This window comes from Hypanus sabinus, chromosome 5, assembly GCF_030144855.1.
Source record: "Hypanus sabinus isolate sHypSab1 chromosome 5, sHypSab1.hap1, whole genome shotgun sequence".
Classification (NCBI taxonomy): Eukaryota; Metazoa; Chordata; class Chondrichthyes; order Myliobatiformes; family Dasyatidae; genus Hypanus; species Hypanus sabinus.
Window position 1 is genome coordinate 33406333 of NC_082710.1, and position 17097 is coordinate 33423429.

At 37.2% G+C, this 17097-nt stretch overlaps 1 protein-coding gene across 3 annotated transcripts in view; it reads left to right on the top strand.

Moving 5' to 3' along the window:
* Positions 1–17097, top strand: part of lmnb1 (lamin B1) — a 68857-nt gene that overhangs the window by 13727 nt on the left and 38033 nt on the right. For 2 of the 3 annotated variants that reach the window (XM_059969690.1, XM_059969689.1), the window contains exons 5-7: positions 4105–4190; positions 5828–5901; positions 12953–13028. In XM_059969690.1, the coding sequence (XP_059825673.1) occupies positions 12971–13028 (58 nt within the window). In that variant the 5' untranslated portion in view covers positions 4105–4190; positions 5828–5901; positions 12953–12970. Of the gene's footprint in view, positions 1–4104; positions 4191–5827; positions 5902–9160; positions 9297–12952; positions 13029–17097 lie in introns of those variants that run through there. The other variant, XM_059969691.1, reaches the window with a different exon arrangement.

Here is a 17097-nt window from a genome sequence, read left to right on the forward strand (position 1 = left end):
ATATTGAGACCGTGAGTTATAGAGTTCTCGAAAGTGAGTCTATGGTAGATTGTGGAATCACTGCAGTACTGGGTGAGTGACGTTATCCTCTCTGGATCAGGAACCTGATGGTTGAGGGCTAATAACTTCCTGAACCTGGTGGTGTGGGACTGAAGGCTCTTGTACTTCCTTCCTGATGGCAGCAGCCTGGATGGTGGGGATCCTTGACGATGGATGTTGCTTTCCTGCAACAGCCCTCTTTGTAGATGTGCTTAGTGGAGGGGAGGGCTTCTCTGTGATCATGGGTCTTGGAATAGACTTTTTACCCAATGGAACTGCAACCAGAATTCTGTGTTATGCAACTTCTCACATTTCAAATGGTCCAGTGGGGGATGTACTCAATGGGACATTAAGAGCCATGGGAGATAGAAACACTAATTTTGAGTGTTATAGGAAATGCAAATACTCCACCCTGCATACTCATTGGAAAATGGCCAAAAGTATAGTGGAATATAGTGGTTATGTCACCGGACTAATAATCAGAGTCCTGGATCATTGTTCAGAGACATGAGTTTGAATTCTGCTTTACCATCTGGGTAATTTAGATCCAATTAAATCCACCAGCTGGGAAATCTAAACCCTCTTTTTGCTACTACTATCAGGCAAGAGGCACAGTTGCCATAGGTTGTATGTCACCAGGTAAAGGATCAGTTATTGTCCTACAACCACGAGGCTCCTTAACTGGCGTGGATAACTATTCACACCTACTATTCTGAAACGATTCTACAACCTATCAACTCACTCACAGGTCTTTTGACAACATATGTTCTCAGTATTATTTTTGTTTGCACTGTCTTCTTTTGCAATTTGGTATTCAACAGTCTTTGTTTATAGTTTTTTGAAAATTCTACAGTATTTTTTCATGTAAATGCCTGCAAAAAGATGAATTTAAAGGAGGCATATGATATCATATAGTAATATATTCAATATGTATTTGGATAATAAATTTAGTGTGAACTTTGAAGTAATTAAATTAACCTGAATTTAAAATAAGTTGGTCTCCACAACAAGCTAATTATCATTAAAGATGTACAAAGTTCATTAATGTTTTGCATGCATGTTCTACAAATCTGCCAGCCTTACCTTGCCTGACCTGTATGTGACTCCAGCTTCTCAAAATAAGTTGAACTTTAACTGCGTCCTCCACTCAGAGGCAGTTATGACTAGGCAATAGATGCTGGCATTGGCTGCATCATCCATATTCTGTGAATGAATAAACAAAGGCAAAGCTGGACTATTTTAAACAACACACACAAAATGCTGGTGGAACACAGCAAGCCAGGCAGCATCTATAGGGAGAAGCATTGTTGACGTTTTGGGCCAGGACCCTTCGTCAGGACTAACTGAAAGGAAAGATAGTAAGAGATTTGAAAGTAGAGGGGGAAATGAGAAATGATAGGAAAAGACCGGAGGGGGTGGGATGAAGCTAAGAGCTGGAAAGGTGATTGGTGAAAATGATACAGCGCTGGAGAAGGGAAAGGATCATGGGACGGGAGGCCTCAGGAGAAAGAAAGGTGGGGGGGGGGGGGGAAGGACCAGAGGGAGATGGAGAACAGGCAGAGTGATAGGCAGAGAGAGAGAAAAAAAACAAATAACTATATATGTCAGGGATGGGGTAAGAAGGGGAGGAGGGGCATTAATGGAAGTTAGAGAAGTCAATGTTCATGCCATCAGGATGGAGGCTACCCAGCCGGTATATAAGGTGTTGTTCTTCCAACCTGAATTTGGATTCATTTTGACAGTAGAGGAGGCCATGGATAGACATATCAGAATGGGAATAGGACGTGGAATTAAAATGTGTGGCCACTGGGAGATCCTGCTTCCTCTGGCGGACCAAGCGTAGGTGTTCAGCTCCTGGTGTGGCCTTTTACATATTGATGAGACCCGACGCAGACTGGGAGACCATTTCGCTGAACACCTGCGCTCGGTCCGCCAGGGGAAGCAGGATCTCCCAGTGGCCACACATTTTAATTCCACGTCCCATTCCCATTCTGATATGTCTATCCATGGACTCCTCTACTGTCAAAATGAATCCAAACTCAGGTTGGAGGAACAACAACCTTATATACTGGCTGGGTAGCCCCCAACCTGATGGCATGAACATTGACTTCTCTAACTTCTGTTAATGCCCCTCCTCCCCTTCTTACCCCATCCCTGACATATTTAGTTGTTTGTTTTTGTTCTCTCTCTCTGCCCATCACTCTGCCTGTTCTCCATCTCCCTCTGGTGCTTCCCCCCCTCCCCCTTTCTTTCTCCCGAGACCTCCTGTCCCATGATCCTTTCCCTTCTCCAGCTCTGTATCACTTTCACCAATTACCTTTCCAGCCCTTAGCTTCATCCACCCCTTCCGGTCTTCTCCTATCATTTTGCATTTCCCCCTCCCCTCACTACTTTCAAATCTTTTACTATCTTTCCTTTCAGTTAGTCCTGACGAAGGGTCTTGGCTCGAAACGTCGACAGTACTTCTCCTTATAGATGCTGCCTGGCCTGCTGTGTTCCACCAGCATTTTGTGTGTGTTGTTTGAATTTCCAGCATCTACAGATTTCCTCATGTTTGCTGGATTATTTTATCTCTCTTTAGAAAGTTGGTTCAGTTTTTCTGTCGAAAGATTGTAGGTAGGCCTCCATTAGTCTCGATAGACCATGGATTTCCAGGGCGCAAGCCTGGGCAAGGTTTTTTTTAATGGAAGACCGGCAGTTGCCCAAGCTGCAAGCCTTCCCCTCTCCACGCCACCGATGTTGTCCAAAGGAAGGGCACTCGGACCCAAGCAGCTTGGCACCGGTGTCCTCGCAAAGCAATGTTTGATTAAGTGCCTTACTCAAGGACACACACAGCCTCAGCCAAGGCTCGAACTAGCAACCTTCAGATCACTAGACGAACGCCTTAACCATTTGACCACGCGCCAACACCGAAAGATTGTATTTACTAATTGACAAAAAAAGATTAACATAAGAATAAGGAAGAATGTAAAAGGACAAGGCAGCATAATCAAGAGAGAAGAGATTTATTTGATAAGGGAACAGGGCAGGAATAGGAATTTTACTAATTAATTTACTATTTTAATCTTCCATTTTATTGCAATGGAAGTTTGTCATCTCTCATAAAGCTTATCATTATTTTTATCATTATATTTATATACATAGATTTATGTAGCACAAAGAATCTTAAATTTAACATGAATTGAGCACTTCAAGGAAAAACTTTATATGATTTCTTTTTTTCCTGTGTTCCCTGGAGTTTATTTCAAGTTTTGTGGAATTCAATTTCATACTCCTTCCATCTTCTATCTTTTGGTCACCTACATACGGGAAAGATATAGCTTAGCTTGAAAAAGTACAAAGTAAGTTTACAGGGATGTTGCCAGGTCTGGAGGACCTGAGTTATAAGGAAAGATTGAATAGATTAGGACTTCACTCCTTGGAGCATAGAAGATTGAGAGGAGATTTGATAGAGGTATACAACATTATGAGGGGTATAGAACAGTTAAATGCGAACAGGCTTTTTCTATTGAGGTTAGGTGGGCCTACAGCTAGAGGTCGTGGGTTAAGGGTGGAAGGTGAAAAGTTTAAGGGGAAACTTCTTCACTCAGAGGGCCACGAGAGCATGGAACAAGCTGCCAGCACAAGTGGTGCATATGAGTTTGATTTTAGCGTTTAAGGGAATTTTGGATAGGTACATGAATGGTAGGGGAGTGGAGGGGTGTGGTCCCGGTGCAGGTCAATGGGAATAGGCAGTTTAAATGCTTTGAAACTGACTGGATGGGCTGAAGGGCCTGTTTCTATGCTGTGCTGTTCTATGACTTTATTTCTCTGCTACTTGCTTAGCCCCATATTCACAGGTTTAGTATCTGTCATGTGTTGGTAATTGCTAAAGCAAATTTCTCTAAAAGTTAGCTGTTGACTTATGAGCTGTACTCTATCATTCTGTTGACCCAAAAGGTAAATTTTCTAGAATTTTCTGTAAGGTGGATAGGAAGAAATTGATTTGGTAATTTGTTTAAAGATGTTATTTTTCAAAATTTACTAAGTAATATTATAAATATATTTTATTTATGAATTAAACAGCAAATATTTTGCAATCAAGACCTTGCTGGGAATATGAAGAATACAGCATTCTAAGAGAATGTAGACCTTGCACTGATTACGAAAAGGTATTGTGTGTGTGTGTGTGTGTGTGTGTGTGTATGATATTCAAATATTTCTTGTCCTTGAGTAGTGGAATGATAAGTTTTCTATGAGTGGATATTCTAAACAGACGTCTTAAAAGTAGGGATATTGTATCATGATGACATACATCTTTAATTAACCAATTTGTTACCAATGGTTCTTTATACTGTTTGGAACATTGTACAAAACAGCAGTTTCCCAAATCATTATTGGCTGTTGAAATATTGGTGAAGATAAATAGTTAGTGCTTTTGCTTATGCTCAAATACAACTAAGCTTGATATGACCAAAATGCTTGGTTAAATATGTTGTGTTGTAGGCCCTGATGCAGGTTTTAACCTGAAAGTCAACAATTTCTTTCCTCCCACATATATTGCATAACCTGTTTAGTTCCTCCAGCAAATTGTTTCTTGCTCCAGATTCCAGAGTATGTAGGCTTTTATCTCTGTTGATCTGCTATTAGATTCCTGAAAATTTTATCTGATTGTTTAGCTCAACTGAGGTACATTGATTAACAGTAGCTTTCTTTCCTTTTTGTTTTTCTTCAAATACTCATTGACTTAACATTCTAATTTACATTTCTTTCTTGTTTTTTTTGCCTCCCATTCAACATCACTTAAAAAAGATACTAAAATTAATCCTTTGGGGAGGGATCTTGTTTAACGTCAATTGTCTGCCATGTTTTCTACAGTGCAATGGAAGTGAACTTTTAAAATTACTTAATTCACTGTGAAGTGTTCTTTGGCGTGCAGATATCATGAAAGACACTACCTGTTCTGTCTTTTCAGAACAGTCGAGTTAAAATTTTATTTCATAGTCCCTTCAGCATCTGGAAAACTTTGGAATCAGATCTGTAGGTAACAGCCAACTGAAAAATGGAAGGTGAATGAAAATATGTGAACAAAGATGAGCACGTAGAAAGATTGCATATATGCCTTAAAGGTTTACTCTTACACAAAGATATGTAATTCCTGAAGTTAACTACGTTAATTTTACCATCATGAAATAGTACAGAATTGTAGCATTATGCATGCAGCACTTAGACAATCTAATTCCAATGAGAAGGTTAGGATTTTGAATCCCAGCTTGTCTGTCTATTAAAATTATAGGCTCTTCTGCATGTGTTGCTCAATTGTTCATTTCTAAGAAAGGGTCCTTGTTTCAAAGCATTTTTTTCTCTCTCCATAGATGCTATTCGACCAGCTGAATTCTTCCAGCTTTTATGTTTTTGTTTCAGATTCCAGTGTTTGCAGTTCAATCAGTTTTCTGATCGACTGCTGTTTCTGGTTATGCAAAGAAAGATTAGCAGAGAAAATTGTTATATTGGACAATTACACTATTTTCTTTTTATTAATTGCATGTGGTAAAACCTATCATCTATTCTGATGAATGCTGGTGAAACAAATGATGAAATTAGAAACAGATTTAAATATAAATCTAGTGTTCATTGAGAAAACACACAGTTTACAAATGTGTAACAAGCCTGCAGTATGTTCCACAAACCATATTCTAAGAAATCCAATTTTTTGTCTAGGTTTTTGATTGTTTTTGGTTTAACAAAGTAATGAATTGCTTTTAAAATCTTACTGCTATTCCATAACCTATTATCTAATATTATGCAGACTGTGCATCCTGAATGTAGGTTTACTGGTTTTACTGAAGAGGTAAAGTGTGCCGAAGACCAGAGGTATAGAAGGTAAGGCAGCTCAAAGTTTCAATCTGGTTGGTGTGCTGGTTTGTTTTAGTAAGGTATCACATTTGAAAGCCTTCTTAATCAGTAAATTTCATTTTATTATTATTGGATCGTGATGCTATTTGAATTTCTGATCTGGTGGCAAGCTCCAATTTCTTTATTGTTTTGTTATATTTGATGTTTCAGCAGAGTTTACAACATTTAAATTGCATCCACACATGTCTTCCTTGTTATACATCATGTAGTGGTAGAGAATGAGGTTATAAACTGCTATAAATCCTCTTTCTTGGCTGTGTTTTATTTGCATGCGTTTATTGTATGTTAATATAATAATGGTCATTGGTAACTTTTGATTTTACATATTGCTGTTGGATAATTGGAATATAAAAATACATAATTGTTAAATTTACAGTATATTGCAAGTCATCATTATCTAGGAGGCTTAGTGATATTAAGATTTGCTGTTGATAACCCGGGTGGTGGGCTGGAGATAGGTCTCTACCAATGCAAGTGTTAGGCTCCCCTTCCCTCTGCTAGCCTGCACATCACCCTTGGGCAAAGTGTAGCATCTGCTTAGCCCATCCCCCAGTCAAGGTCATGTGAAACCATGGGAACAGGTGTGGGTGGTTGTATGAGCAGCTGGTGCATATCACAAGTGCTGGTTATGCGACCACTGACTGACACCAGGCAGTCAATCTCTGAAGATTACTGATAATGGCTGATAAGAGTACTGATAATGGTCACCTGTGTTGTAAAGATACTGCCCAGAAGAAAATAATGACGAACCACTTCTGTAGAAAAATTTGCCAAGAACAATCGTAGTCATGGAACCATGATTGCCTACATCATATAACATGGCTCATAATGATGTTGATAACAAAAAGACACCAAGACTGCAATGAAGCACAGTGATCATACCTTCCATGAATACAGGCCTCCCCCGCTTTACGAATGTTCGCTTTACTCCTCTTTGCTTTTACAGAAGACCTACATTAGTTACTTGTTTTCACATTACAAAGAGGATTTTCGCTTTTACGAAAATTTTTCCCATATAAGTTAATGGTTCTTCACTTTACACCATTTCGGCTTAAGAAAGGTTTCATAGGAACGCGCTACCTTTTAAAAGGGGGGGGGGACACCTGTACACTAATTCCCATGTTTGTTTCGCCTTACCTTGTATATTTCAGCTTGTCAAAACAGCTTCGATTTGCTTTTGGATGACTGCAGTCTTATAGAGCAGAAATTGACTATCTTTGGATATTTTTCACTATGTATATACCTGACTTGTTTTGGCTGTAAATCTACCACAATCCTGACCACTAATGTTACTGATCCAGATTCTCAGCACACACATAGTCCAAGCTGCCAGTCCCAGCTCCAAATGTACACTAATCTTCAGACCCTGGCTTGGGTCACATTACTTGCCATACATCAATTGTTTTCTTAACTGACTTAAAACACTGGTGATTATAGGACTTGGAAAGGCACATACATAGAAATAATATGCAAAATGGGTGTAAGTTTATATACATTGATGAATAATAGATATTAGCTAACCAAAAAAAAAAGACCCAGGTTCTTCAAGTCAGCTGCACACCAACTATTGATATTTCACTCCTTGCCATTGCAAGACATCTAATGTGTGATATACAGGATTTAATAGCCAACATTGGGGAAGGTCCTGGAGGAATATTCAATGTTTACCAATAATCCCATGAAAACTGGTTTGACCTCACAAGAATGCTGATCCACAGATTGTAAGTTTAGTGTGTAATGAAGACTTGTTAATCTGTTCCAGTTCATGATCCTGTTCTGATTTATGAGCAGAAAGCCATGAGACTTAAATAGGTCTGGAGTCGATCTTGATTCCAAGATCCACACCCCCTGCCTTTGTGCCACCATCTCTCTGGATCTTCCCTGTCAGTGGAATAGAAGGTTCTTAGCAATTGTAATGGAGAATCACGCACATTGAAAGTGAGGAATGTACCATAAGTGTAACTATATCAGGCTGTCACTTGAACTAGACTGTGGAACAGCTTTCCCAGTTTCCATAGAAGTGTATGAGGAGGAATTTGTAAGTTTAATTACTTGGGAACAACTTTGCCATGTTTGATTTTGATGCCTAGCGATGCCAAGTGATCCATCCAGTTAAATGTAGTAGTATTGGTTCAACCGAGTAAATAGTCAACTACATGAGTCTGGAATCATATGAGGACCAGACCTGGTAAGAGTGGCATTTTCCTTCCCTAAAAGACATTAATGAACCAGATGGAGTTTTAAAGATAATCCAGTAGCCTCCATGTACAGACTAGTTGGGGTTTTATTCCTAATTCAGTTTATTTACTAAATGTAAATTCTACAGCAGTTTTGGTGGGATTCAATCCTGATTCTGTGGATTACCAGTCATATAACTGAACTACTATGTCATGCCTTTACCCATTACGTGCGTAGTCTGATGCCGTAGTGTAAAGGTAAATGGGAAATTGTAAACCCTAATGAAACATTCAGAATATGTTATTTCTGTATAGTACACCCTCTTTCAGTTTTTGACCATTTAAAACAAAAGTAGTTAATTTACATAATATTGTGAATCATGCTTTATCATTCCTCGTCTTTATGGATACTCCCTTCTTTATACCTTTATTTTCTTGGAGATATACATGTTGGGTTAATATTAGTAGCTAGATTTGGAACAGTTAAGTTGGTATGGATAGGGAGTGTTCCTGAATGTCAAAGCCATTTAGTAGCGGAGCTATGTATTGAGCAGCTTGATTCAGCTTTAGCTTGTTCAGTCTTTCTAAGATCTGTCTATATATTGTTCTTTTTTAAAAAAGGTTAACTGAGACTTGGTTCTTTGTGATTAAACAGGAAAATCATAGGATGTAATATTTCAAATGGTTGTATCTAAGAGTTATATTTCCTACTATTTATGTTTTGATTTCACTGCTCAGATTTTGAGTTGTTTATAGACAGAAGGCCAGTCAGTCCCTCCGAGCTTATTTAATAAGATCATAACTGATAAGTTTGTAACCTCTGCTGATGCAATTGTTCCACTTATGATGAAAGTAGAAAAACATGCTGTATGATAGACTGTCACACATTTCACTACGATCTGATTTCTATATAAGAACCACCATTACATGTGCCATTAATTTAACAACTCTTTTTAATGTTAGATACAAGGTATTTATTAGAAATATTAAACTTCGATTTTTGCTTAAGTTTGTTTTCACTTTGACCCTCAGCTGTCGTTCAGTTGAATTGGAGGAACTGAAGTTCTGGAAGTTTGAAGGAATTGTTGTTTTGATGGGTGTAATCTTTGCCATTATTGTTACTTTCCGTCAAAGGACCTTAGACAGACGTGCAGAGCAAAAAGTGCGACGACAGCTTGAAGAGATGTAATTTCACAAGATACTAACATTTGTGTTTGCACCCAAAGTAGTTCAGATTGCTTTTCAAATTAATGTTATTTTGAATTGGTGATCTTTAGTGTTCTATCCATTTTTACATTCAATATCCACCTGTAAATGTTGTAGGAAATAATAGATTTTGATGTAGTTAAATTTGTTTCCAATGCGGTCATAAATGTTAGGATGTAATTATCTTTTGTGGTTAGACAATACATTTCTATAATATTTATATGAAGAGATAAATTGTAATATAAAAATCTATTTATATAGGCAGTATAAAATGAAAGAGAATAGTCTGTTCAGTTTCTTATTTTGTTAGCTATTAGAAAATGTGATTAATAGTACTTTTTACATATTGTACATCTATAAAAGTCAGTGTTTCCATACTGATTTCAGTATAAAGTTCTTGTGTTACTGTTATTTTTTGTACTTTGAACTGAATTTACCTGTTTATATTCCACCTCATCCGCCACGATTCTCCCTTTCCCCCAATCCGAAGAAGAAAAAGAAATTTACATCTAAATAGTTAATTAAAGTCAAGATAAGTCATCTCAAAGTTTGTTTGCAGAGATTAATATTCTGAAGAAATAAAGTGTAAAACTCATAATTTCTTTAAATATGGATACTGTGCATTTTTAAAAAAAAATCTTCCTTGAACCCTCAGGTTAGTTGAGCTTGTTGAGAATTTGATCAGGTAGTCTGCAATGTAAAACAATCCCTCTTCCCTCTTTAAGATGCGAGTGGGGGACTAAAGAAGAATTTTGCTTTTCAATGTTTTCAATGAAAAATGCACATAGTCTAGTTCTTTTTTTTACGTTGTTCCACAGATTGAATACAATTGTATTCTTCTCAATTTAAACGCTTTTGTGCATGCATTAACACTAAAATAACAATAATAACTGATTTTTTTGGGCTTTTTAAAGATTGTTTACAAGTAATTTCTTATATTTCTTCCTTTATATGAGGTTATTTGGCCTTAGAATCTCCCTGAACAAACATACTAGTCCCATTACCCCAATTCTCACAATTTATTTTCTGGCACCTGCCTATCAATTTCTATCATCCTACTGCCACTGATCTAAACAAGGGCAAATTGCAGTAGGCAATTTATCTATTAGTACAACTTTGTGACGTGGAGGAAATAGGAAATACCTGTGCAGTTACAGGTAACATTCCAACCTCCTCACAGACAGCATTTGATAATAATTGAACTTATTACTCTTTAGCAGGGCAGCATCAGCCCAGCCTCGTATATACCCCACTTAGTGATTACAAATAAAACACAATACACTGGAACTACATGGCAGGTCAGGCTGTATTTGTTAATATTTCAAGTTGATCATCTTTCAAAAACTGTAAGAGTCAGCAAAAGCAAGTTTCAAGATGCAGGAGAACGGGGTGGGAAGAGGTGAGAACAAAAGAGAAAGTCTGTGAAGAAGGAGAGATAGTATGACAGTAGAGAATGAATTATTGGGTGATAGAGTAGCGATGAAGGAAGGTGATTTAGTGAACAAAAGATTGTCTAGGGAGGGAGTGAATACAGAATAACAATACGAAATTGTTAAATTCAGAAGTTTATAATGTATCTCAACCTTTATTTAATTTCATTGCAACGATTTTGAAGTTGAGGACAGAGATGGGGCAAATAAAATGACAGGTAACTACAAACTCGGGTCATCTTTTCAGACTGAGTAGACATTTTTTACAAAATGGTCATCCTCTTTTTGAAATAAAGGAAGCAACATCATGAGTAGTGAGTACAGTATACAAAAATGAACATACAAGTTACTGCCTCATGGAAAGGGTATTTGGAGTACTGAATGACAGGGAGGGAGGTAAAAGGGAAGGTACAGCAGTGCCTGAGGTAGCAAGGTAAGATACTGACAGAAATTGAGTAAGTATTGGTGGAGATGGAAGAGGGAATCAAAGCACCTCAGTGAAACAGTCCTTTAGAAGATGCTTTTGGTGAAATCATGGTGCAGTTGCTAGAAAATTGAAAGAGTAAATCAATAAATTAAAAGGATTTTAGAGGACAATTCTCCTCCTGAATTAGGGAATGGGGAAAGATTAACTGTATATTGAAGATCTTGTTCATCTGATTTAATTATTGTATAATACAAGTCAAGCTGATTTTGTGTGTCCAGAACCTAATGTAAAAAGTGCTTTATAATTTACTTATTGGACACTTCATGCGGTGACAATGAATGAAGATTAATAATGTTGAGGAAAAGTGGCTACTTCTCTTGCTCAGTATTATGGCCACAGAGTGCATTACTGCCAGCAGTATAACTCATCCACTCTGCAATACCACAGCTCCCATCAGTAACATCAGTATATGGATATTGAACACTAGTCAAAATATATCCAATTAACTATATAGTAAGGGAATTCCTCCTTTGTCCCATCCTCCTATACACTTTGCCTTCATACCTTTGCAGTGAAAAAGGGAACTGGGAATTCAGCTATGACCATAGATTATGCATGAAATGAATAACAGTCTTAAAAAAATTATAGCTTGGACAAAAGAATCAATTTCAATTTGTAACCATAAACAAACCCAAATGTGCCTCTAAAGGTCAACATGGTCACCTATTATTTACCTTTTTAAAAGCTGCTGTTCTTTTTTATTCATTGAATTTATTCAAAGTTCAAAGTAAATTATTTTCAATGTAGATATGTCACCATATACTACCTTGAGATTCATTTACTTGCAGTAAATACAATGAAACACAATAGAATCAACAAAGATGGACAAACACTAATATATAAAAGAGAAACTGTAAGTACAAATAGAGAAAAAACCCTAACAATACATATTGAGGATATAAGTGCGGGAATCTTTGAAAGTGAGCCCATAGTTGTGGAATCCCTTCACTGTTGGGTGCAATGAAGTTATTACCTCTGGATCGAGACCCTGATGGATGATGGGAAATAATTGTTCCCAAGCCTGGTGGCTTGGGACCTGAACTTCCTATACCTCCTTCCTGATAACCATGGATGGTGGAAGACCTTGATGATAGAGCTGCATTCCTGTGACAGTGCTTCTTATAGATGTGCTCAATAGCAGAGAGGGCTTTGCCTGCAATGGACTAGGCTGTATCCACTAGTTTTTGTAGGTTTTTCCACTTTAGGGCATTAGTGCTTCCATGAGAAGGTGATGGCAGCCAGTCAGTATACTCTCCGCTGCACATCTATAGAAGTTTATCAGAAGTTTTGATAATATTCCAAAACTTTTCAACTTCTAAGTAAGTGGAGGCACTGTTGTGCCTTCTTTGTAATGGAAGTTACATGCTGGATCCAGGACATATCCTCTGGAATTATAACACCACGGAATGTAAAGATGCTGACCATCTCTACCTCTGATCCCCTGATGAGAACTGACTCATGGACCTCTGTTTTCCTCTTCCTATTGTCAATATTAAGCTCTTTGGTTTTACAGACATAGTGTGAGAGGTTGCTCTTGTGGCATTATTCACTCTTCCTCATATATGCTGATTCGTCACCACCTTTGATTAAATCTACAACAGTTGTGGTGTCAGCAAACTTAATTAGGGTATTGAAACTGCACTTAGCTTCACAGTGATAAGTATAAAGCAAATGTTTATTTCAATTAAAATTTCTAATAATTTTTTGATTTTTTATAGCTCTGAGTGACAATCCTAATGGTGTGCCGGTTCTTCTATAATTTTGTGCTATGGAATGAGATTTACATTTTTTCAGGTACAACATTCATCAAACCCAAAATTTACTGGTCATGTAATCCCATCCGTAGACTTTATGTATTTAAATACATTTTGCAAGGGTGAAACTAGGATTCACATTTAATCCTTAATTTTAAATTACATTATTAATGTATGTAGAAAAAATGGACAAGCTTGCTTGATGTAAACTGATTTTGTAATCTCTATCCTAAATTTCAATGAACCTATCTTTAATCGTTGCAAGTTTTTAAAAAAATCTTGGAATTCAGAAACTAAAAGTTGAAAAAATCTGAAAAAAAACTGCAAATGTTGGTAATCTGATATAAATTCATCATGTCACTTTTGATAAGTAGCTTTCAATTTGAAAATTTAATTCTGTTTCTCTTTGCACAGATTCTGCCTGGTCTGACATACTTCCAACATTTTCTGACTTAAAATTTTGTACTTAGATAAACAACTTTCTGTTCATCTTAGGTTGATTTTTCCCTCTTGCTTGGAGGTACTGAATAATGAAGCTACTGGAAATATGGTTCAGATCAAGTAGCATTTGTAAAGATCTAAAACAGCTAACATTTTAGGTCAATGACCTTTAATTACGGGTTATTAAAATGTTCAAGCTTTGTTGTTTCCCTGAGATGGTTTAAGTTAGTTATTTATTATCCTATCATTACAATCAAGATACAATTCGCACCCATGTTTTAAGAGGTCTTAGAAATCCTTGCTATGACTTGGAAGGAAATATGGAAAAGAAAGTTTGGTTTTAAATAGTTTAAACAGAGCTATTGTAATTGGAGGTTTGTTCAAGTTTTGGCAAGAAGAATGGAGAGAAGCAAATAAGCTAATAAAAGTTATATGAACAGAGGTGCTTGCACATACTGATGATGGTGTAAAGGCAATTTGAAAAGTCATACTAAAGTTTTAATACTTAATATTTCACCTAGGGAAAATGTTTTTTTTCTCTGAGCATCATATTTAAGGGGCATTTAAACATGATGTATATCATAGAAGGATACTTAAAAGTTAAAATAAATCTCATGGATACAAACCTTATTGCAGTGAGTTGAGTGCACAATGAAATAAGCAATAGTGAAATGATACTGCATTGCACTGCTCTATTTGGCATTAAAAAATTTAATATTGAAACCTATCACCATCTTCAGTTACCATAAAGATCTCTTTGGTGAAAAAGGGGAAGTTTTTATCAGTTTCCTGACTAATTTTAGCCTGTAAACCAAAAACAGTAAAAAAAATCATTGCTAATTATACTACCGTGTTTTAATTTGGCTGTTGCCACTCTCCTAGTATTACAATAACACTCGGTGTAATTTATTTGTCTATGACTATCCTTGTGTTATAAAATGTGTAAAGTAAATAAAGTTTTTTCTGTAATGGAGAAGTTTGAGGTCTGAAGTAATTCACGTCAAGAATTGAGATAATATATGCCTACACAGACTGACTATCTAAAATGCTAATAAATTTCAACTGTAGTAACAAGAACCAACTGTAAACATGTTATGAAGGGAAATTGTGTAATTTTCATACTTGAAATACCTTCACTTAATCTATTCAAGATTAGAACTGTGCAAATTTGAAAACAAATGAAATTAACAAGAGGCAGCGGGACAAAGACTTCATCAGAATGGTGATGAGTGAGATCATTGGAACAGGAAGGCAAAATCCAGCAGCACAGCTAAATTCAGTGTTCTTAACCTTCCAGCATCAACATTCCAATTGAAAATAATAGTAAAAAATTACAGATTTATTTGGTGGGATTTTTGTAAAAACTCTTGAAATCAGAAATTAAGAAATGGTGACAAATGGATTGAGAAGGCTCAGGCTAAAGACCCTTCCTAATCCAATTTTGCCAAGCAGAAAACCAGAAGTTCACATGAAATTGCTTTTTCTGAACATCAATCCCAACAGGTCTAAAAACATGGACATGAAACAATTGTGCTATTTATCCTCCCACTAATCCAAAAACCACTTGCTTTCTCAAATGTTCAATCATATAAACAGATCGGGCAGATTTTCAATACTGTCGTGCTATTGGCCAAAGATCAAATCCCAGGGATAATACAAAAGCAGTGCACAGAAAGGTCACCTGGAATCACTTTTAGATTTTTAAATAAGATTTATAAAATGCCAACATTACATTCTATATATATCTATAAACAGTGACGTTAATTCTTATACCAAAACATAAAGTGACAATAATTAAGTTCATGTTTTGATATGAAACCACACAAAATATATATAGGTCTTTACAGGTAGCTACAAAATGATGTTTTTTCCTGGCTGGATGTCTGCATAGACACAGAGAGTAGCAGGAGTAGGCCATTTAGTCTTTTGTCCCTGCTCCACCATTCAATATAATCACCATTGATTGTCCACGTAAGTTCCTGTTCCTGTTTTCTCCTCATACCCCCTAATCCCTTTGTCATCATGAAATACAGTATATCTACCTCCTTTGTGAATACACTTATTGACTTGATGTTCACTGGCTTTGTGGCAGAGAGTTCCATAGGTACATCACCCTGTACATAAAAACATTTCTCCTGATCTCAGTTTTAAATGGTACATCTACTGTTCTGAGTTGAGGATACTTGGTTTTCAATTTTCCAGACATCAGGAATATTGTCCCTTCATTTAGCCTGTTAGGCCCTGTAAGAATTTTCAGTTCCACTGAATATGAACGTGGGTCTCTTGCAAAGTACTGAGCAAAGACTTAGACACAGGTGAAAAAATTCTGTAAAGCAAAGATGCTTTCAAAACAAATGAAATAAAAAGTTTCTAAATATATAAAAAATATATAAAGAACAGTAAACAGTAAAAAAAATAAATCAATATTTGGTGTGACCACTCTTTGCCTTTAAAATGCATTAATTCTCTTAGGTACACTGTCACACAATTTTTTAAGAAAATTGGTTGGTGGGTTGTTCCAAGCATCTTGGATAACTTTCCACAGTTCATCTGCAGACTTTGGTTGTCGTACTTGCTTTTGTCTCTCCAGGTAATCCCAGACAGCCCCTTGATGACGTTGATATCAGGGCTCTGTGGAAGCCATACCATTTGAAACAATATAAAAGTTCTAGGGTGCCCAAGGTATTTGCACAGTACTGTACATCAATCCCACCACTCCAGCAATCAGTCAATTTGCTGTCAATCTTTGACAAGATTATCCTTCCTCAAATGTGAAGACCAAAACTACCCCGAGAGCTCCAGATGTCGTAGTTTCACCAAGGTCATGGGAGTTGCAGCATGATGCCCTTAACTTTCTATACTCAAAGTTCTGGCAGTAAAAGTCAATGTACCATTTGTCCTCCTAACTGCTTGATGCAGTTAAATGCTTGCTTTCAGTAACCATGTACAAGAGCACCCAGGTCTCTTATATTTCTCCATTTCTTGGTTTATTGCCATTCAGATAATTCTTCTTTCTGATCTAGAATCAAGGCGGACAACCTCACATTTATCCGCATTACATTTCATTTCCCTTGTATTTGCCTGCTCATCCCACTTGCAGCTCCCATTTTCCTTCCAGCATTGTGTGTGTGTTGCCTAAGTGTCGTGCTCCTGACACCAACATAGTATGCCTACGACTTCCCATGGTGAGAGAGTCTAGGACAAAAGGGAACAGCCTCAGGACAGAGGGGCATCCATTCAAAACAGATGCAGAGAAATTTCTTTAGCCAAAGGGTGGTGAATTTGTGGAACTTGTTGCCACGTGCAGATGTGGAGGCCAGGCCATTAGGTGTATTTAAGGCAGAGATTAATAGGTTCTTAATTGGACATGGCATTAAAGATATTGGGGAGAAGGCCGGGAAATAGGGTTGAGGATGACAAAAAGGTATCAGCCATGATTGAATGGGGGAAGCAGACTCGGTGGGCCAATTAGCCTAATTCTGCACCTATGTCTTATGGACTTACAGCTTAGCTGCACGTCTTTTGAAGTAGGGGAGGAAACTGGAGCATCCTGAGGAAATCTATGTGGTCTTTGGAGGATTGTACAAATCCCTTACAGACAGTGACGGGAATTGAACCTGGATTGCCGGTGCTGTAAAGCGTTTCGCTAGTGCTACTTTGTTGCGCTG